Genomic DNA, 23,374 nt, shown 5'->3' with positions numbered 1-23,374 from the left:
TGTTTGCCCTGTCACCACACTGGCACTACCTCCAAGCTACTATCTTCCAGGGTTGGAAGGTATTGGAGGATCAGATTGAGTCAAGGAGAAGCAGATTTCAATGTAGCGCTATCTCTTCTCTGCACTGTGACCCTCACTGAGTCACTTAACCTCTCTGGCTATAAGAACCCAAAGTGATAACCACTTTAGTAGCAGAGGCATGTACTAATGAACATATTTGAATCTTACATGGAATAGAATATTTGCTCAATAAGTAATTCCCACTTAGATGAGCTAAGCTGTATTGGTATTTTTGTGGTTCCTTTAAAGTTAGATGCTGGCCAGGCATGGCGGTGCACGCCTTTAATCCCAGCACTCACGAGGCAGAGGCAGGTGGATCTCTGTGAGACTGAGAGCAGCCTGGTCTCACAGCAAGTTCCAGGATACTTGAAGATAGTGGGAGAACCTGTCTGAAAAAGTGAGAAACAACAAACAAAGTAAGATGCTGGAGCCATCTGTGTTCGCTAGAACTAGGTTGCCTACTTGAAATTCCTTAGGTGATATCCAGCAAAAGAATTACCATAGCTTAGTGGTTTGCGATCCTTCAGGAGTGTGTGCTGGTTTTCATTAGGGAAGGTGACACCATGGAGGAAATCCTTCTGTTGGATCCATTTCACTGCACCCATGTGAGTGGGTGCTCTTGAAGGCAAGCATAGGCTAAGGATTGGGTTTTTAGAATAAATCTGTATGGTTCATACATGGCTTGAAGTGGCTAATACATTGCAATCCACATAATGATACCCACAATGCCTTTATCCACTGGTACAATTACCCAGTACCTCATGCCAGACCCAACACAGGGGTGACAGTCCCAGACCGTGTAGCCAAGAGTTTCATTGATGAAATGGCTGTGCTCTCCCTTAAGTGCACAGCCGCTATGTGCCTCTGCAGAGTCAACCGCCCCGCCCCGTTCTCTAAATGGAAAGACACTGAAAACAAACTTGATTGGCGAGACAGGGAATGTGTTTCTGACAACTTCTGAATCATACCTCTAGGGTGTGACTGCTTTTTAAGATTGTGAACATGTTTCTAAAGTGATACAGTTAGGAATGCCAATTTCATGTCTTCTAAAAGATGCTGGCAATGTAAGTAGCTATTTGGCTCCAGGTTCAATTTTAGATAACCATAGTAATAACCTTCCCTATAAATCACATATTGAACTTGGATATATGACTTTGGACTTAATTGACTATGACTTAGTCTGAAAGCTACTGGTGGAAGACAGATAGCGGTCAACTCTTAATGTAAGAAAGAATGGTTATCCTGTGTGTGGATATGCTTTCTATTTGTATTGCAGCACATGCTCGTCTATCAGTTAAGTATGAGTTCTGTTTGTAGATGAAAGGCATTATCAGCATGGAGAGTGGCCTGTCAGGAGTAGATTCCACATTCAGTCTGAGCTGGCGTACTTGTCAACATTCTCCAGATAAACAGAAGCAGGAGGATCACACCTGTGATCTCGGTACTTGGGGCAGTGGTGAGGTAGTGCGACTGTGAGAACATAGACTCCAGAGAGAGGCCCTGCCTCAAAGCACCAAAAAACCAATAATAGAAAGGAGAGGAAGGGAGTGGGAACGAAAAGTAAGGTTGGAAGGGAAGGGACTGGAAGAAGAAACAAAAGAGAAACTGACTCACAGAACTTGAAAGCAGACAAGCCCATATCGCTCAGAGTCAGTGTCACAGTTCAAGTCCAATTGTGAGCTGACTTTCACAGAGCCAGCAAGAACTGCTGTCCCAGATCAAAGGCGGACAGACAGGGTAAGCTAATGCTCTGGTTCAGAAATTGTCAGGGAGGAACATTCCCTCTTTTAGGGTAGGGTTAACCTTTTGTTCTTTGTATGCCTTCAAGTGATTGAATGAGGCCCGGCCACATTATAGAGCTTCATCTGCTTTACTTGGCCAGTCGATTTCAATGTTACTGCCATCCAAAACACTCTCTCACAAATGCTTACATATCTGGTTCTCCGTGACCTAGTCAAGTAGACACATAAAATTACCCATCGTAGATGCAAATATACTTGAGAAGTTCTAAAAGCTTAGTCTTTCCTCCCTTAGAGCTCTGTTGGCCATAATTCAGGCAGTGGATTTAGACAATGTATTGACTGAACAAACCCTTCCCCCGGACCCTAGCAATGTGTGGGCCTAATCACCCAGGATGGATGCTAGAAATGTGCAGGTCTAATCCCCGAGGAACAGGCACATTTTCCTATAATGAAAATAAAATAGCTACAAAGACACTGAACTTTACATTTTGCTCCATTTTTGAGGTGGGAACCTCTGTTAGAGTTCCCCCTATGAGACAAAATCACAACATGAGCCCTGTAGCATTCAGTTTATTCATTCTAGCTAGGTATGACTTTTCTTTTCTAGCATCCTTTGCCTTCATGTATGTAAATTAGGATATCTGAAATATGTTCAAGACCTTATGGGCTACAGTGATCTACCTTTTCAGAGCGAGAAGTAGTAAAGTATGTGAACTCAAAGGAGAATAAGATGTGGTCTGCATTTTGGTGGGAACAGGTTGTCTGGTCATAATACCAGGATATATTGACTTTCCATGCAGAAAATGGATACCACTGTTTTGAGTACCAATCCACTCTATGAAGGAAGCATATGAGCACTAGTCCAGTTAAATGCTGCCAGTTTTGCCGGGTGGTACCATCTTACCACTGGATGCTCTTGATGGAATAGCTGTGCTCTTAGGGTTGCAGTGATGAAAGCTAGTTTTGATTAAAATAGCATTTGGCAAGAGTTTCAGAGAGCAGCAGCTTCGCTGAAGGATCTAGGTCATGTTGCAACGTGGGAATTTCCTTCATCCTAGTTTTTTGCCTTTGTGCCAAACATGACCCTATAGCACCTTCTTTTGGCCGTTTGACAATGACATTGCTCAGCTCTTGGATGACCTCCAATGCTTTGATTTTATTTAGCCTTCAACAAAGTATCTGAATTTCCTCTCTTGTCCCCGAGGCCTCTGTTTCTCCTAAAGACGGAGCTGCCAGCTCTGAATGATCACTTTAATATTTGGCTATGAGTGTTGCTTGGTGACTTGTGACTGAAGCACAGAGCCTTAGAGTGAAGCTATCATAAATGGCCACACGTAAATGCTCACAACAAGAAAATAAATGCCCCAAGGCCTGTGAGACTGAGACTGGTCAGTTTTTGCCAGTAGCAGTGAGTCCAAATCCTAACTGCTAGCATAAATGGACATCCAGTGCCTTTATGGTTGAACATTTCTGTTCCAGGGTTATTGTGGGATATGACTGACAGACTTGTGCCTACATGTTTTCTGAGTTCAAGCATCTGGGCCTTGTAGCTGCCTGACCGTCATCCTCTCCGCTTCCCAACATGTCTCTCTGCGCTCCAAGAATCACAGCCAGTACTAAGTACTCCATGTGTGCCTCATGGACAAGAACAGAAAGATAAAAATGGTGGCTGTCTAGGTTGAGCATGAGGAATAAGAGTCACCTTTTCTCTGGCTTTTTATTCTAGTAGAAAGAGGGAGGGCTTTGGCTTGAGAAAACTAAGTGGATCTGCTTCAGAAGGGATTAGCTCCTAGATATGCCGTGTGACTAAAGTCAGAGAATGCCACAGGGACCTCAAAGAGAGAGGGACTCTCCAGTGCTGTGCGACCTGCAAGCAAATCTGTCCTTGTTGAGACGGAGCACAGGTCACTTCAATATTGACAGTTTGGGAAAGGACAATTGGGAAAAATGGTGGTTTGTTTTCATTTCTGATGGGCACACTGATAAGAAAAGCTTGAATGGATACTTTGGAAGCCACATCTAAGATAATAACATCTATACAATAGTGCTTCAAATAAACATACCCGAGCCACAGTTAATAATCTAACCACATTGTTTATTGAGTCATCCACTGAAATGACCTAGAGAAAGCTCCTGAAAGGTGAAGCTGTAATCACATAAAATAATGGTTGCTTTGTTAAGCATTTTCTCTGGCTCCATTGTTATCTAATACAGTAATTACAAGAGCGCCTTCCCTGTATTTCTTAGGGCACTGAATAAGAGACATTTTAGTCTGGAATAGGTCAGAGCACCGGGAACAACGGTTTTACTGTCTTTTTGCTAGTGGTTTATGCGGACCATCTATTTTGTAAGTAGGATTACAACAGACGGGTGTCTCTTTCCCAAAACAAAACTCCTCAGTTTCTTTCTGTGGGCAAAGATTGAAGAATCATACTGGTCTTAAACTTTTTGTTGGACAAACTCCAATTTCCAAATAGAATCACTGCACAACTGCACAAAGTCTACATAGAAAGACATGAACATGGCATCACCCAGTTATACTAACACGGTTTATTCTTAGGTGACCATGAAGTATCACACTGACTGCATGTTCTTCCCACGTGGTTTCAAAATTAAGAAGCCATTCCCACTCCGTTTCTAGTTCAAAGGGGCTGAGACTAAGCGGTGGAATGCTTGCCCTGGGTTCATCTCCAGCACTGCAAACAAGGAAAACCATGCAGTACTTAGCATTTATAGTGTAGAGTAAGTGTTCCTTTTCATGAACAACTCAGCAGCTTGCCTTTCTGCATAACAGACCATTGTAGAATTCATAGCTGCCGTCTTGTGTCCTGCACAACAAATACAGATACACTGTTGCAGTCCCATGGGAATCATAAGGATGTAGATTTGGACACTTGGGCAGTCATTAGGAGGTTAGCGCCACCATCTCCCCTGTGCTTCAGTAAACATTTTCCCATCGTGGATCCCCACAAGAAGATCCGTGCATAACAGGCTTGCAGAAGACAGTGGAATGCCTCAGGGCTCAATTCCATTGGGCTTCATTTAAAAAGAAAATAGAGCAGAAATACTGCAGTTCTCATGTGTCATAATTGAAGGCATTTCTTTAAATCCCACAAAGCTGAAACAGTTTTCCTCTGTTTTATAACAGTACTTCCACTTGTGTGCTGTGTCCTGGGAGAAACTGAGCACAAAGAGGATAAAGAATAAACACGAGCAACAAATGGCCGTAGAACTCAGCCCCTCTGCTCTCCACCCACCACACCTATTTCTGCTTTTTACCTTATTAATGCATATAAAGATCTGATTATTTTTAAGCATACTCTCCCTTCGAAATGAGGAATGGCCTTCACTCATTGGATCATGGTTGACATGTACTTACTTTCTTCATCAGCTTTTAAAAGTCCCTGGTCTTCTTATCACCTGGCTCTGAAACATTTAAAGTGCCTTTTGCCACCCGGACATTTCCTTTGGTCAGTGCAGTCTCTGTATTTTCTCATGGATCTATGGAGCCCAGCTGATGATTGCTTTCTCTGGTCTCTCTGTCCTTCCTTTTCTGTCTCCTTTTGCCTGTCCCTGTTGACCTTCCCCAGCATGCTGGGATGTCTTTTCCTCTCTGCTTGCATACTCTTTGTAGAATTAGGTAGAACACGCTATGCTGTATTTTACAAAGACTATCTGGAAGGTTTTTTACCTCAGCTCTATCTTGTGACGTTTGCTCATTTTATGAGATGAATCAAAAACTTCACTATAAAGAGAATAGATTCTGAAACTAATCTGGGGCAGCTGGGAAGCAGGATGCCTATATTTACAGATCATAATACTCACAGAGCAAAGACACAAAAACAAAGTAAAATATAACAGAATCTAAGGAAACTAAACAAACAAGAACAGGTCCCTGTGACAATGTAAAATGAAGACATCAAATACCAAGAAAGCTTAAAACTGTTTCTTATGGAAGTGAAATGCTCACCATAGAACCTCAGAGTCGGTAAGAATGCAAACTCATAGCAAAGAAAGAAAAAGCTTCTGCATCTGGCATCCCCAAGAGGCCCTGGCAGGGCTGTGGCTCTGAATTTGGGATTGCGGGAAGATACAGAGGGTGAGCTCCACGAGGCTGACCATGGGGCCCCTGGCTGGACTGGCATTCAGAGCCAAAGCTAAAGAGCTTTGCAAAATCCTCTGTGATCATGAGTTGAAACTGATCTTTCTCTTTTCAAAACAGCAGAAATTAGCATGCATTTAGGCTGAGAATCAATGAAAGAACAGAGTCCAGTGGACTGGAACATTCATCCCACAGGTAAAGGACAGGTTGAAGAATATAGGTTCTGTGGTCAGAGTTGTTAAGTTTAATTATGAATACAATTCCATGAACAGGAATACTCCGAGCCAATTTCTTGATTTCTTTAAGCCCAAATTTGCTCATCTATAAACAGAAATTATTGTATTGCAAGGTGTCTTTTCAAAAGCTGTACCCCATATAAGACATACATCATCAATATTAAGCACTCCATTTATATTAATAGTGATTATAACTATACTTTGTGTGCATTTCTTAGCAAAGACATTCTTGTGACAGTAAAAATATAATATTTCCCATGTTCTTCAAAATTACCAAATGCAGAATTTTAAGGTTTTCATATTTCGTAATATCTGGTTAGTATAGTATCTCTAAAATGAAATAAAATGTACTTGTCATTAAAATGTGTAAGAGACACAAATACATTCTTATGTAACCATTTCTGAGTGGTAATTTGAGAAATACCATCAGCTATAGAAAAACAGTTTAGGAGAATCATAATAGTTTGTGATAATTCTTAAAATACATTTCCTTAAATGATCATCTCTCAATTTTCCATCTTTCCTTCTGACCACATGCTTAATATGATCCCTAACAGGAGAAAAACCAGGTGTCCAATGAGGCAATATCAGAGCAAACATACTATGATATTGATAGAAATTATACTCAGGCAGAAGCTCAGGAGAGAGAAAATGGCACACAGCAGACCTAACCACACCGGGAGAGGAACCCCCCTGGCTTGCTGACTCATAGGAAGAAACTGCTTCCTAACAAACTTGACAGAAAATATATAAAGCAAGCACAAACTCAAAAGCCCTTTCTTGCGAGAGGGAGATGGCAAATCCTGCGTCAAGTATTATGCCCCTGAAGCCCTCAGGGTTGATGCTCTGTTCCCAGCCATTCTGTCCAGAGCTTCTCTGATTCCACATTGCAAAACCAAGAATCGTCATTCTTGCCTTTGTGTGTATGTGGCTAAAGAATTGGTTGTAAGTAGCTATTGATATCCGAGTTCCTTTCTATTCAGGAAGGTTCCAACTTCGTCATATGAAGTATTAGTTCTTTAAATTATCAATTCTACATTTGCAGTGTAATTAGTCCAAGATTCAACTGCATAAAACTCTGGGCAAGAAATATTCACCTGGACTAGAGAAAGATTTAGTATCTGAGATCATAGACTGGTTGAGCTATAAAAGAAAAAGCAATGGCAAGAACCCAATCAGAGAAGTCATTTAAAACTGAGTAATCTACTCTGGTACAAAATTCAGTGGCCTCTGGGGTGTGCCGAACAAAGTGAATTAATGCAGATAGAGGATGCCCGTGTCTTGATTCCTCCTTTTCTCCTTCAATTACAGATTAAATACATGCGTGTCTTTAAGATCAAGAGGAAAATAACCCATGAATTGAGGATGTGACACTGTCACTAGCTTCTTTAACCCTGGCTCCCTTCCCCTTAGAACAGTCCTATCATTACAGGGACAGAGTTGCCTGTGCTCATAGGCGTTTGGTGGAGGACAAAATTATCACTGGGAGGAATGGAAAATCAGCAATGTTATTTAGAGAAATGATTCCGTGGTCTCGGTACAGATGTTTTGTTAACTAGGCTTGACCAGGAGCAAATCTCATGATATTGCAGCCTCTGAAGTAAGAGTACTCATGTCTTGTCTAAGTTCTATTCAAGCTCAAAAACTTGAAATAATTTTAATCTTTGAACTTTAATATTTATCTTGTACATATTAATGTCTGTTTAAGCACAGACCTAATATGTAACTGAATATGGCACCATTGAATTGACAGCCCTTTCCGGTCATGTTCTTTTAAAAACTGGTTTTTAAGAAGTTTATCTAATTCAGTCACTCTTAAAGTTAGCCATTTGAGAGATAGTTTCTCAGAGGGAAAGGAAAACCTTTAACTATGGAGTAAATTGCCCTATCCCAGTGAAAGATGTCACCAGACTGACCTTGGTGGGAGGCGGGGCGGGGGGTGATCAGCTTCCTCAGCCCTTGCCTACACACCTATCACTGGGATGCCCCTGTGTCTTAGGAACTCATAAAATGTGGGAAATTTATGGACTCAACCTTTGTACTGCTTTTGGCATAACTGAAATGCAGGCTTAGCACTAATTCATTCAACAGATATTTATGCTTACTACATTCCGTTTCCTGCCCTAGGGAACAGAACTGGGGAGCAGGTAACTTGGTCTATCGCAGCAGGTGGGTGTGTGGCTTATGTGAACACTGGAGCAGTTTAAAGAACACAATGGCCTTTGGTGTGTTGGAGCGGCCTGTAATCTCTGCAATAGGATAACTGAGACAGGAGGATGACTCAAATAACCACCAAAGGGGAAGAGAAAGGAAGGAAGGGAGGGAGGGAGGAAGGAAGTTAGTTTAGTTGAAATGGGTCTATAGTTCCCAGTTTGTTTCTCTTTAAGCAGTTCTTTTGAGCCAGACTTGATCACCCACACATAGCTGTTGTCAAGTATTTCCTTAGCAATTGCTAAATAGTCATTATAGCAAGCCAATTTCCACCACCATCCATTCCATCTGAGATGCCCTCTGTCCAGAAGCTCTACAGATAACCATTGGCACAGCAGGCAACCACTGTGACCCTGCACTAAGGCCCACAGTCACAGACAGGATTCCTTTTCTCTAACTTTATTGAGCTAAGTTGACAGTTAAAAGCTGTGTATAATTACATTACACAACTTGACTGCTTGCCATCTAAATAGTTGTGAAGTGTAATCACAAGTTAATTAGCATACTTAGCACCTCAGGCAGCTTCCAGTTTTCGAACATGTGATAAGATCACTTAAGATCTACCCACCATGCAAACCTCAAGTGTACAGTATCTATTAACTATAGTTGGGGGCACTTCACTCCGACTTCCTCATGTCAGTGAGATGAAGTTTTGCAGTCTCTCCTCTACCCCTTCCCTCACTCCCAGTGTCGGGCAACCACGCTGTGCTCTCTGATTCTGTTTGGCATTTTTAGGTTACCTGTGGAATTGAGGCCATACAGTATTTGTTGTTCTGTGGCTGGTTCATTTCACTTAGCACAGCATCCTCCAAATTCTTACATGCTATTGACATTGGCAGGATCCCCTCTGTAAAGGCTGAGCAATAGCCCATCATGTGTCTGTATGATAAACTACATATATGTGGACATATAATCATCCATCAGCTATCCACTACGTTTTCTGTATCCATTCATTCATCAGTAGGCGTTTGCTTGTTACCATACCGTGGTTATTGAGAACAATATAAAATGAATGTATGAGCACTGGTATCTTTTCAATATACTGGTTATATTTGGCTAGGAGGCTGGTAAATATACTTGGATAGCCCTTCTGTCTTAAAGTAAGTGACAGCTGACTCTGGACCTTCTTGGTCCATTTTTATGTCTTTGGTTGATTCCATTTTGCAGTACTGGGGACAGACAGAATCAGCGCCTTTCGCCTGTTCGGCAATTATTCTACCCTGTGCTATATCCCAGCCTTTGCTACACTTTGAATATGCATGTACTTCTGTTGCAAATGAAAGTAGGGGTAGCAAAGCAAGAGATTGTGTGGCATAGAAAGGCGAGCTCCATATTCATCTTCCCTCCGAGCAGAGTGGGAAGCTTGCACTGTACCGCTGTGAGGCCAGTTTCTGATCAGAGTTTCACAGTCATGGTAGGAATGCATTTCAACAGCCCCAGAGTATGCTCATTCCAGACATCATCACAGAAGCAGGCGAAAGCACTTAATTTTTGAGAATGGAGAGAGAGCACTGGGCTTGCACAAGCTTGCGTGCCTGCACATGAGTGATAGTATGCCTAGCTTTCTGTGTCAGGATCATTTCAGTAAACATAGTGATCTCCAGGTCCATCCATGTGCTGCAAGCAAGAAGATTTCTTCCTTTTATGGCTGAGTGGTATTCCATTGTACAAACATACCACAGAATCATAGTTACCTGAGGGTGGAGAGAGTAGGAGCTGGGTAGATGGACTGCATGAACAGTGCCACAGTTAGATAGGAGGACGATGGTCTGGGGTTCTCTTGCATGGCTGCCAATAACAATGCTGTGTTTCAAAAGAGCTAAAAGAAAGTATCTGAATGTTCTCACCACAAAGAAATGAGAAATGCTTAAGGTAGTGGACATCGTAATTACCCTGAACTGATCTTTACACGATGTGTGCATATTGAAACATCACATTATACCATACATATAGCACTATTGTGTGTCACTCAAAAGTAAAAATTAAAGCTTATGCTGGCATGAAGTCTCAAACTGTAAATGATTTAGTTCAAAATAAAACCTGCAATCACACCTTGTGAGAATAGTCATTAAAGATAGACCCATCTCTGAGAAAAAAAGTAGGAGGTGGAGGCTACATTTCCTAAATGCACTCTAATCATGAGCATTGACAAAGAGCAAAGCTGGAAGGCACTGTCATCAGATGTGGCGTGTGTGGTGGCTTCCGGATGTCACCTGACTCTCAGGACAGGGTCTTAATAATTCTGAGAGGAGGATGTCAGCAGCACTGCTTCTCACTTACCATCGGCCTGAGTGTCTGTTTGGGTGGGCTTTCTAGCATTTGGCCCCGGAAGTGCAGCAACCACTCTGCTTTCTCTTGGGGACATCAGCTGGAAGACCCTGGCCAGTTTTTTCTCTGTGCCTGTCTTTCCTGACATGTGCATAGACTTTTCAAAGGAGCAGTCAATCTCATGATGCCCACATGAGCAGGGAACCTGGCAGGGCTTCAGAATGAGGAAGGGAGCCTTTAACTGATCTTGCGATGGCAGAAATATGCGGCCTCTGCTGTGTCACCTCTTGAGTTGTCCAGAAAACACATGAGGAACTCGGACATAAAAAAGTGAAAGCTAAGGTGGACTGTTTCATGCTCTTTCAACTTGTCTGCATTGTTGTTGATTAGATCAACTTTAGAGCATACACAGAAATGAATGGCTGTATTTCTATGTGTTTGAACACCCAGAGGTGACCAGAATACTCACTTGTTGCAATCAGTGTCAGCCTGAGACACTCAGGTGCAGTGGTGTGGCCAATGCAAAGCAGGCCTCCTAATTATCCTTGGTGTTAACACAAGGCCGATTGGGACTTCCTGCAGCCTTGAGCAGCATTCAGAGGGCACAGCATTGGTTGGGTAATTACTTCTAGCTACAGGGAGAGAGGGAATGCGTAAGTAAATGAAACATGCTGACAGTCAATAACCCCAACCTTCCTTCACCCTATCTGCAAATAATAAAGCAACTTTTAATTTCAGTGTCTATGCATTATCAGTTTTTTTCATGTGTATATATGTGTGCACTAGTTGTTTGGATGTGTTTTTATAGGAGCATACACATGTGTGCAGGTATGCCTGCACGTGTGTGTTCACACATGCCAAGAGTTGACATCAAGTATCTTCCTTGAGTACTCTTCACTTTATTTATTGAGTCAGGTTTCTCACTTGAACCAAGAGATCGCTGATTTGGCCAGGCTAGCTAGAGAGCTTGCTCCAGGGGTCCCCCATCTCTGCCTTTTGTGTGCTAGGATTACAGGTGGGCTGCCATGTGCACCCAGCCTCCTGTAGGTGCTATCTGAACTTGGGTCCTCACACACGTGTGAAGTGCTTCATCCGCTGAGCCATTTCCCCAACCCTCTCCATGTTATTTTGTTAAGAATCTATGGTTGTAATGCCAAATGGATGCATCACTCGTAACACGACACATTGTATAGAGACCTATAAAAGGCAGAGATACAGGAGGTCAAAATGTATCAAATTAAATTTATAAACTCATTAATTGTTTAAAAGAATCTATCTTGTATTTTCCTGACTGCAAGTGGAACAAACTGCCCAGAGCGGAGAGTGGTGGAAATTCGTACTCAACCAGGGTGCCGCTGAGGAAGAAGTCTTGTCTGGGAGGATTAGAGTGAGAAGGGGCATCCCTGGAGAATCCATGTCATGGATAAAAGCTTTATACTGAAACTGGAGTGTTAATAAATGTATTCCACAAGTTCGTGGGTTTAGTTGAGGTTCTCCAGAAACAAAGTCCTGTTGGTGTGGAGGGACCACGAAAGCAGCTGAGCAGTTGGCTGTGGTCTGAGGCGGTGTCAGAGCTCAGTTAGATCTTGCTTACTGAGGCTTGAAATTGTTGCACCAAATAAGAAAACAGCCCAAGAATGGGCAGAAAAGATGGATTTTCCCATAGACCTTGGTCAAATGAACAACAGAAGCGTTCAAAGAATGTGGAGAGTAAATTATGATGGAGCAATTAGCATGCATATTTGGGAAGTGGGAAAACTTCAGAAACTATGATATACAAAGAAGGAGGTAGAAGTGGCCTTTAGAAATAAACTGGAATAAAGGAAGGTTAAAGTTCACTATGATGACATATTTGAATTGCAATCTGGGAAAGACCTACAATCCTGGGTATTCAGTGTATAAGGTTAGTGGCCCTCTGGATCTTAGCAGGTTCAGAGACACTGGTAGCCAATAAATCTGTGCCCTGTTCAAAGCCCATAGGCACAGGATTCTTAGAGTCACAATCCACAGCGTTTGAAGCACTGCTGGGGTGGGGATGGAGCCCGTCTGTCCATGTGAGCAGTCTCCTCAGGTCTCTCTCAAGTCCACAGTATGTAGGCTACGTGCAGCTAGCCACGTTTGTTCTCCTGTAGAGGCTGGGTACTGGTGGGTGGCTAGGGGTGTAGTTAAAAATGGCTCCAAAGAACAACAGATCCTGTGGAAATGCTCTGGGAGTTTGGGGGATGAGAATGAATCAGCTGAAGTAAAAGAGCTCTCCCTCTCTGTCCCTCTCTCCTGCAGATATGTACCTTTAGATACACACACACACATACCACACACATACATACACTCAGAGAAGGGGGAGTCACAAAGCAATATTTACATTACAGTAATTAATGACAAAAGCAGGACAATCTATAAAAGCTAAGTCTATGGTTTTTAAGTAAAAGTGCTAACTGACAATTTTCTATATTTTCATGTACTGCATATCTAAGTATATATAAGTATATTTAGACTTGTACACACACAAACCAGAATAAAGCTAGATGTGCTTAGAGGACTTAACATTAACAGTGGTTATTCTCTGTGCTGAATGATCCCCCTCCCCTGTGCTTGTCTGTGCTGCATAGTAACGGCATAAACAGTTAAAATGATTTTTAAAGATACAACAGTTTAAGACACTATTAAAAACATCTTTGAAACTATAACTTGAAAATACACAAAACGATTATAAGGTAGAGTTATAATTACTTATCATCAATTTCCTTCCATCCATTAGCCTCCCTATACATGAAGCAGACCTTGAAGAGCTTCTGTGATTTCCCCAAACTACTGCTCAGCAGCTCCTGGCTCAAAATCACACCATTTTAGTGCCTGCCAGATACAAAAGGGACCCTTCTGGGCCTGTATACATACTAAAGCCACACTGCAGCCCCTTAGGGAGGCAGAGGCGAACCGGAGTTGACCATGCACAAGCCTGGATTTCTTGCCAGGAAGTGGCAATAATCACAAGAACACAAACCCCAATTAATCAGGATCTCTTGGAATGGGGCCCAGGCATGGGTCTTTATTTTAAAAGCTCCCTAGGTAGTTCTAACGTGCAGCCAACATTAAGAACCATATCCCTAATGGATTAATTTAGTAAGGTACCATTTGAATATGGCCTTTGGAGCGGGGGGACATTAAAGTGGAGGAGATTTGGTTGACCAGAACCAAGTCGTTGCATGGCCCCGAGCTTTGTGAGAAAATGATTATGCAAACAGAATAAAAGACCCCTGTGTGGAGTGAGCCAAGCCTTTGAACTTGGAAAGGTTGATAGGCGGCCTTCCCTGTGCTCACAGAGGACCAATCTTAGATTCAGTGCTTACTGAGGAAAATGCTGTGCACTGGTAGCTTCCTATCAAGGTATTCTTATTTCCCAAAGTACAACAGATCCCAGCGTTGATGCTAATGCCAGGGGTCTAAGGTCTTTGAGCCCCAGGGCTTTCCAGCTTTGTCTACAAGAAGATGCCACAGATATGTAAGACACGCTGGACTGCAGAGCAGCTGCCCTTTCAGGGATGTCGACATTGCATTCATAATGGTTTCCAGTCCCGTGTCTTTGGTTAACAGTTGGTGAAGGCATGGGCTCCCCTGGAGAGTTTCTGAATCCTACCTCTCTTTTTCATTTCACAAAACTGAAACTTAACTTTTATGTAAGTATTGCGACTTTAGTCTCATGGGAGCAGAGACACAAATTTAACTGCTATTCAGGTAGCCCCAAAGGTTAGTGGAATTTCTGACCCAGTGCTCTGATGCATCTCCAAGCAGTAGCACCAATAAACATTTTGAATTAAGGAGGTCATGGTCATCATCATATAGTGAAAATACCTCATCAGTCAATATTTATCGCATTTTTTGAATCAAACCTATGCCAGTCCTGTGCTATGTGTATCCTGGTTAGTTCTCAATGCCAAACTTAGAGGGCATCGCTATGCCTGTTTTACTGTAGAGAATTTTGAGGTCACACAGACAGAATGCAGACGTCAAAACTAAGTTCAGTTCTGACTCTGATTCTGAATTATTTTCACAGTGACCTTGGCCCCAGGGCTGGGTCAGAAGAGGAAATACAGTAGCCCTGCTGTGTGCACTCGTGGCCCGGGTATCTGCCTGGGACCTTAACCCTGGATTTTTTAGCCCTTTTCTCCCTTCTTTTAGAGCTATTCCCAGAATTCCGCCACTCTTATCTTTTTTGGAGGAGCTGCTATATATCTCTCCTGTTTTTAACAGAATTGCATTTTGCTCCCTGGTTTAATCCCCATTCCTATGTTTCAGAAGAGAGAAAATACTGTTAAGCTCAGCCAGAGTTCCAAACAGATGTTTTCCCCACTCCCCCATCTCCTCATGTGGCAGTGGTAATGCATCACTTTCAGACATCTTAGCCCGGCCTGCCAGCCTTGCAGTGCCCATGCCAAACGCTTTCAGATACCATGCAGTAAGCGAAACCAAAGCTAGGCTAAATCCACCAAAGTCATTGCGGTCTAATTCCCGAGTGCAGTAACATCTGGCCTTCAGAGGCTGCTACCTGCTCTCGGGAGATGTGGGATCGAGTCTGTGCTAGTATTCTGAGACTCAACTGTCAATCTGATTTGAGCATGTCAGCATAAACAATATGATGTCTTCCCAAGGATTGTTCATTTTAAAGGCCATCTTTTCCTATACTACTAAGAAAAATGGGGACTGGAGCAACTGTTCAGCAGTTAAGCACATTGCAGATGCCCTGTTCGTTCCCAGCACCCCATATAGCAGCTAACAGTCTGTAAATCCAGTTCCAGAGTACCGGAAGCCGTCTTCTGGCTTCTGAGAGCACTGCATGCAAATGGTGCATTTACATACATGCAGGTCAAACACGCATAGACACAAATACAGACACATAAATCAAAAAGGGGTTTTACAATGCTCCTCTTGCAAGAGTTTTGCATATAACTTTCAAAATCTGCTTTCATAGCAGATCAGACCGCAACACTCAAAGCCCGTATTTGACACACACCAACTTTATAGATTGCAGGAACTTTGTGTCAAGCTCAGTATTAAATTCAGGAATGGGTTTGGTTAAGAGAACATTCTGGACACAACAGCCTGTCCGCCTGGGAGGGGTTACCGTGCAGTCAGCCAGATAATCTGTGTGAAATTCTCAGATGTGTAGCATGCTGGGTTTGATTCTGCTGAACGCATAATCCACAGTGATAGTCTCACGCTGGGTGAGAACACGACCCGGGAAAGGGGCCTCTCAAGGCCCATACCACTGTGTGATTCTGTGAGTGATCATCAGTAGCCTGGGCCTCTGCAGACTGACAGCATTCCAAAGAGGCCTAGGGGAGGACTATGGGAGGGAGGAACACCATGCCAAAACATCTAGCCAGCAAAGTACTAAGTTGTAGGGTCTTAATCTGGCATCTGAAGGGTGCTTGTGCCTGGTTTCTCCAGTGTGGCAGAATTGTGTTGGTCTGAGATAGAACTAGGAACAGGAAGAAAGGGAAATAGGGGGACTCTGCTATAAAACAAAGTAAGCTGTAGGCTCAGAAGTCATCATAAGCTTCAGGATCCTCGCTGGTGGGAAATGGTAGGGGTGAGCCAATGGAGGGCTGGTGTAAATACCTCCTCCTGACCCTGGGGTCCTGCAGAACACCTTTTCCTCTCCCTGCTTCATGTAACACTTTTTCCATTGAGAGAGATTATTCATATTTAAACAAATTGGGGAGATTAAAAAAAAACAAAAACAGAAAGATTCAGTATTCTCAGCACCACACCCCAAACGTCACAATGGCACAATAGGCAGTTTGGAAGTTTTTATTCAGGCCATGATTTCTGCCAACGAATGCAGGATCCCTTTAAATATTTATTGCCTGGTTCATTTTTCTATCTTCAGGTATAGTGAAATGGCATCTCTTGCCTGAGCAGACTGCTCACTGTATATAAAAAGGATGAGGCAGCAAGCACCCCACAGTCATCATGCAGATAAGAATCCAGCAAAGGCAAGGGAGGAAACTGGCTAGTAAAGCAGAGGGAGAATAAATTCTTATAAAATAATCATCAGAAAAATATTTCAAAATAGGCAAATAAAAAAATTAGAATGGAAAAGAAAAACATGACCACCATAATTCATATTGCCTGCAAAATTGGAGAAAATGTGTCATTTATAGAGGCAGATACAAAGCGATGCAGGAACTATATCTGCTCCATGTAAATTTATTAAATGCAACTTTCTTTTTCTCTTTCTTTCTTTTAGATAAAAAACCTCTTCATGAAATAAAACCCCAAAGTAAGTTATTTTTCCTCTTGTGAATATAATTTATTCTCATATTTGCTGTCTTACTGTTGTATTTGTTTAGGAACCGAGCAGAGCTCAAGTCCCTATGACAGATTCAGGCTTTCGGGGCCTCTCCTCATTCAGTTTGGAGTTGCACATCAGAGGTTTAAATCAAAAAGAAATATGCACACCCCTCCTCTCTCTCCAAGCAGAAGTAAATCTCTCCTCTTGATTCTTTCTGCCTATAAGTCCATTTCTCTGCAAATGTCATCTAGGATTCTTATTTCTGAAGAGAGTTATAGCATTAAAATTAATAAATATTTGTCAGTACACACTTTCATGAAAGCAGCCTTTTGGGCAAATACCTGGCCCTAACAACCCTCCAGGAGGAAGCATGAGAGGAAGATTTCTGGAGAATGCAAGTCCAGAATCTCACCTGCCGCGGTGGCATCCATGGCAACTGGTAGGGAGCAGAGCCAGAATTCCAGTGACACAGTTCCTAGCCAGTGCTGGTTGGTGCTGGCCTGACCTCCCGAGCTGCAGGCCTCCTTCCTGAAGAGACTTCGTATCATTTCCATATTTGCATCTAGGGAATTTGCAGAATGGAGCATGGCTTAAATTCTTGGCAGTTTGACATTTGAACCTATGGTTTGACTCAACTTTGACCACATTTTAGAATCACCTGGTGGTCTTTTGAAAATTACATACCAGGCTGTACCCAGGAAGCCAGAGCTGTGGGCGGGGATTATAAATGCCAAATGTCTATTTTTCAAAACTCCCCAAGTGATTCCAGTGTGCACTCAGGGTGAGAACCATCTTGTTAGGGAAAGCATTTTGTAGAATACTGCTGAGAGATCACGTGTATCAGAATCTTGGGGTGTGGCCAAGGCCTGTTAAATATGTCCTACCTTACAGCAATATAAGTGTATTAAAAAGTCTGGTGGAGGATAATCCTCAGATCTACATGTCAATGTGTTCTTCAAGTCATTGCGTGGATGTAGAAATAGGTAAAGCATTGTAAGAAATCCTAAGCTACGAGGCAAGAGCAATCTAACTGGCATCAATAGCAGAATTAGGGCCCGAGAACTGGCTCAGTGGTTAAGAGCACTGGCTGCTCTTGCAGAAGCCCAGGTTCAATTCCCAGCACCCACATGGCAGCTAACAGCTATCTTTAGGGCCCGAGAACTGGCTCAGTGGTTAAGAGCACTGGCTGCTCTTGCAGAGGCCTAGGTTCAATTCCCAGCACCCACATGGCAGCTAACAACTATCCATAACTCCAGTTCCAGGGAATCCAGTGCCCTCTCTGGTCTCCATGGGCATTGCACACATATGGTGCACTTATATACATGCACACAAAACACTCTTAACACATAAAATAAAAATTTAAAAAGTAGATTTTTTTAAATAGAATTAGACAGGTACCCAGATGCTTTGGTTTGTAAAACTTAAAAAAAATTCTGTCCCTGACAAGTTGATCTCAGCATAAGATGAATGACTTGTGATTATTTAAATCTAGAACATTAAAATTCAAAGAGCTTGGGAGAATTAAAGGCTTTTATTAGGTAACTTCTTTGGAAAAAATAAGTCCTGAGAGGATAGACAGAAACGGGAACCTTGGAGTGAGCATCATGATACCTGAGAGCGAACGCAGAAAGGCCATCTTGCTTGTGCTTCCTTACATTGCTGTGAGCAGCCTGCATGCAGAGGGGCCACTTGTAGTCTGGGAATTGGTGCAACAAAAACAGCTCGGCTTCTTTCTTTGCTGCTCTCAGCTGCTCATAAAGGAATCATCGGTACCTAGGGACCTTCTGATATCCTGCATGACTGCTTCTGATGATGGAGGTGGGAAGAACCTGGTAGGACATGTGGTGCTTGTACGTTCTCGTGAGCACATGTTAAAGGAAGAAGGAACCGGGCATTGGGTACGCAGTTCGTGCTTGTGTCATGACTCTCAGGGCGACAGCTGAGGCGAGTAGACTGGCAGCTTCCTCTTAGTCTCGTCTGCATGCCCTCTCTGGTTTGGGTATAAATACAAGATCACGGCTGTCCATGTGGCAGCCAACATAAGGGTTCCTTAGAAATGAATATGTGTGTTTTTAGAAATTAATTTCATGCTCAGTTTGTGAGTTCCGTGCCATTCTAATTTGGTTACATCTGTACTTTCAGCCACAAACCCCACCGAAGCTATTTCTCGTCTTTAGGGACTCTTGGATGGGCCTTTGCTTGGGGTTCTCGCTCCTGCGCACCATGCTTAATTGCTGCATACTGCACCAGAATTGCTTAAACTGTTTTAATTTGTGATTTCCCTAAAAATAAAACCGTAGCAGAATCGATGTGATTGCAGAAGGCTCCCGGAGGAATGCAGTCAGGGTTCTATAAGCTGCACAGGATTAGAACTGCGTTGCACAAATCCTGGCTCCAGTCATTCAGTGGAAGTGGGGCTGGGTTGAAGACTACATGAATCATCACTGATGCAAAATCAAAGTCAATTATGAAGATAATTGAGAAACAACCTGTTCCTATATATGGCATACACGTGCTCCTCCACCAGCCCTAGTGGGCAGAATGCATCACTCAGAGGGAGTTTTGTACAGTTCTCCAAGAACAGGCAGACAGAGGAACTGGCTTTTGAGTTGCAGGGATATGCAAAAAGAAAGAGAAGTCTTAAGATATGTGTTGGCAAATCATAACGACAAACTGGGGAAAATATGTGCACTGCATAGCTCACGAAAGCACTTATTGTAAATGAGATAATTTAATCAATTACGTTTCCTAATGTACTAAACCGAATGTTTCATTTTCTGCTTCTGCACATCTTAAATTATCTTCAGGTGCTTTATGAGATTTAATCATAGTTAATAGAAACTTCATTACCATCAAATGTGCTTTCAATAAATGTTGTGTAACAATGTCAGGAGGTGCGGTAAAATATAGTAGGTTCTGAATGGCAAGCAAGCACCCCCAAGTCAGACTGCAAAATGGCTGTTTTCAGACAATGCGTCTCCTTGGAGGCTTGGAGAACCAGGTTTTCTGACTGGCTGTGAGCTCCTGATTCCACCTGAGGAGTGAACTAACACGATACAGTATTCCTGTAGAAAATGGCTCAGGGCTCCGTATTCACTCTCTGTGTCATTTCCACAAAGTTGCCCTGTCCCTATCAGAAAATGAATGCTTGTCATGAATTGAAAGTAATAGCTCCAAAGCCAGCTGCCTCCAGAGCATCTTCAGTTAAATATCGCCCAATGACATTAATCCCAACTACAAAGTTGAATTTATCCTGCTTTGCCTCTGTCTCTAATAAATCGCTCTCCACCCCCACGTCTTCTCTGTTTTGGTGAACAATTGGCCATGATGGCTGTGGTTTGGGTTAGAAACCTGCTTGAGGTCCAGGCCCGCTCTGTCTTCTTTACCTCCCTTCTCCTGCTCTACTCACTGAACCATCCCAGTCTGCCTCTTCTACCACTGAAACAGATCTCCGGTTCCCTAGTTCACTAGCTTTGCTCTCTTGCTACTCAGTTATTTCCCTCCATTATTGAACAGTTACTTATGACTTCTCACAGTGTGCTGGGATATGCAGTATATATTGTGGGTGGAGGACCTGCCCTCAGCACAACACACTATAGGTTCTATGAGGCTCACAGATTTAGTGAGGGGAAATGGAAGAAATCCAATGTCACAAAATATACTAAGTGCTTAGAGATGACATGACGTGCTATGCAGAGAAATACAGTAAGACAAGGGCCTTAGGCAGGTTTGGGGAGAAGGTTGTTTCTTAGAATAAAGGATTCAGAGGAAGACTAATAAAATTATATTTCAAAAGAAACTGAAAAAATCTTGGAAACCAAGGTTTGGAGGTCTGAGGTGTGAGTATTCACGGCAGAGGGATAGCAGGATGTGAAGGCTCCCTGGTGGGAACTTGCTTGCAGGCTCTGTGGGGATATGGAAGCAAGGCTGTCTGCAGCAAAGCAACAAGAAGAGCAGTGACAGGGTCAGAGAGTGAGGTGAGGAGGGAAGCTCCACTGTGGTGTCGGCCATCGTAAAGACTTTGACCTTTACTCTGGGACGCCATGAGGGCTTTCATTTAGAGCAATGTGACCTAAGATCTTCAAGGGTAAACTCTCACTGCAGTAAGAGTAAACCCATAGGGAACCAGAGCAGAAGCAAGGACATCTGTCACAGTGACTATTACAACAATAATCTGCCATCACAGCTAGGCTGTTAGAATAATCTAGGTTCAAGATGATTGTGGCTTGGGCCAGACAGACAGCACCAATCTCTGCAAAAAGAAAAGTGTCGTATTTTGAACCCAAGGATTTGATAATGGGTTAATCGGAGAAAGAAAAAAATGATTTCAAATTCAGGGTTATGCATAGGACAGGACAAAGTTACCACTGCTGGTCCTACAAAACCTTGGTATAAAATTCTGAAAATGAGCCCAGAGTTCATTTTGAGACTGAAAGGAGGTTGGCCTAGGAAGATGAGTATGAGCCTAGAGGGCAGAGGCCTGCCCTGGCTGGTGGTATGCTCTTGGGGCTTGTCAGTGCCCAGATGATATTTAACACCATCAGGTGGGATGAAGTTACCACCTAAAGAATATGGATATAGACGAGAGCTGAGGGCCAAGCCTGGACGGACAGGGAGAGTTAAATGTGAAGGTCAGAAGTCGCTGCAGAGAAGGAAAAGAAAACCACAGTAGTGAGAGAAAACAGAAAGGAAAAGAAAATGGTCCAGAGTCCTAGGGTGTTAGGTGCTTTTTCTGTGTGTGATAAAACACCATGATCAAAAGCAACATAAGAATCTATTTGGGTTTATGTTTCCAGACGAGTATAGTTCACAATGGTGGGAAAGTCCTGGCGGAAAGGCAGATGGCTGACCACATTTCTACATACTAGTAGGAGAGAGAGAGAGAGAGAGAGAGGAGAGAGCGCAGAAAGTGAGGCAAGGCTACAAACCTTTAAAACTCTCCCTCAGTGAGGAGCCTCCTAAAGCTTCCTTGACCTCCACAAACAGCGCCAGCAACAGGGGACCAAGTGTTAAAGCACACGAGCCTGTGGTGGACAGGCTCAAACCACCGTATCCAGGCAGTATAAACACATACAATCATGTATGTACTTAGGACATGAAAATGGAACCAAAACTGTTAGGGGAACTAAAGGGAAAAGGGAGAAAGAGTGAGAAAGGGAGGAGAAGTGTGTGGGGGAGCCAGGCTCTGAGTCCGTCATAACCTGCAGGAAAGTGGCCGTATGTAACTCTATACACTTTTCAAGAATGATCCCAGAAGCGGGAAAAATACCACCGTAACAAAAACAACTCAAGCCATTTAGCTAGGCGAAGTTTCCATGGTCACCTCCTCACGTCCAGTGTTGCCTTAAGTCGGTTGTTTTGTTTCGTCTGTTTTGTTTTGAAGTCAGTTTATCTGAGCATTCCAGAGATCACATTTTCACCAGATCCTCCCCCATTTAAAACTTCAGGCGCTTTAGGACTTCTCAGGGGAAGTCCCCACCTTCTGGGAATCACAGCAGTTTCTCTTGACCAGTTTCACCATCCGGTGTCTTCAGCCTCCCTCCATGGCTGTACCTTTCAGCAAAGCGAAGCACTCAGCACCTCTTGGCACTTAGGGTTATTATTGCCTGTTGTCTTCTACTTCCCCTCCACATAACTCTTTTTTTAATTAATTAATTAATTGACCTTATTTTATGTGTACGAGTGCTCTGCTTGTATGTATTATAAGTGCACTGTGTATGAGCAATGTGCACTGAAGCCAGAAGAGGGCATTGGATCCCCTGGAACTAGAGTTATATCTGCATTAGGAACCAAACCCATGTCCTCTGCAAGAGCAGCTGGTGCTCTTAACTGCTGAGCCGTCTGTCCAACCCCTCCATCTAACTCTAAATGTACTTCATTTATTCTTCCTTCAATTTTCAGCATAAACATCACTTCTTCAAGACCTGCAATCCCCCTGCCATCCACGCGTGGGTTAGATACTTCTATAACTCACACAGAATGGAATTATCCCCCATTCTGTGCTTTCTTTTTATTGCCTTTATACTGTTCCAAATTCCCATAAGTGATGCTTGCTTGGTGTTTCAAACAGGATTTATTTTTTGTTTCTTTTTGTTTGTTTGTTTATCTTCCCACCCATGTATCCCTCCCCTAGAGGTTTCATTTTTAAAATTGAAACATATTTCTTCGCTTTACTTTAAATAATATTTAAGTTACTCGTTGAAAATCAATCATACCCATCTACCACTACCTCCTTCCACACCCTCCCCCAGTGACTTCCACTCTGTTTTGCTTCTAACTTCATGGCCTGAAGAAGGACAATTTTGGCTGTTACTATTCATAATCCTCTGATTCAAGTTAGTACTGCCTGTATGTATTTGGGTGTGGGGCCGTCCCCTGGAGCTTGGGCAGCCTACCAGTGGCCATGACCCAAAGGTGAATAACTGCACCTCCCTCAGCAACCATCTATTGCCAATAACTCTTC

General features: G+C 42.9%; 1 protein-coding gene across 1 annotated transcript in view; it reads left to right on the top strand.

Moving 5' to 3' along the window:
* Unc5d (unc-5 netrin receptor D) overlaps positions 1 to 23,374 on the top strand; it is a 128,111-nt gene that overhangs the window by 7,280 nt on the left and 97,457 nt on the right. Inside the window, exon 5 of the mRNA XM_017794847.1 lies at positions 16,867 to 16,899. Within this exon, the coding sequence (XP_017650336.1) occupies positions 16,867 to 16,899 (33 nt within the window). The remainder of the gene's footprint in view (positions 1 to 16,866; positions 16,900 to 23,374) is intronic.

The sequence above is a fragment of the Nannospalax galili genome, unplaced genomic scaffold, assembly GCF_000622305.1.
Source record: "Nannospalax galili isolate Female #2095 unplaced genomic scaffold, S.galili_v1.0 scaffold927, whole genome shotgun sequence".
NCBI classification, from domain to species: Eukaryota; Metazoa; Chordata; class Mammalia; order Rodentia; family Spalacidae; genus Nannospalax; species Nannospalax galili.
Note: the sequence above shows the minus strand (reverse complement) of the source record. Positions and strands in the feature narration are given on the sequence as shown.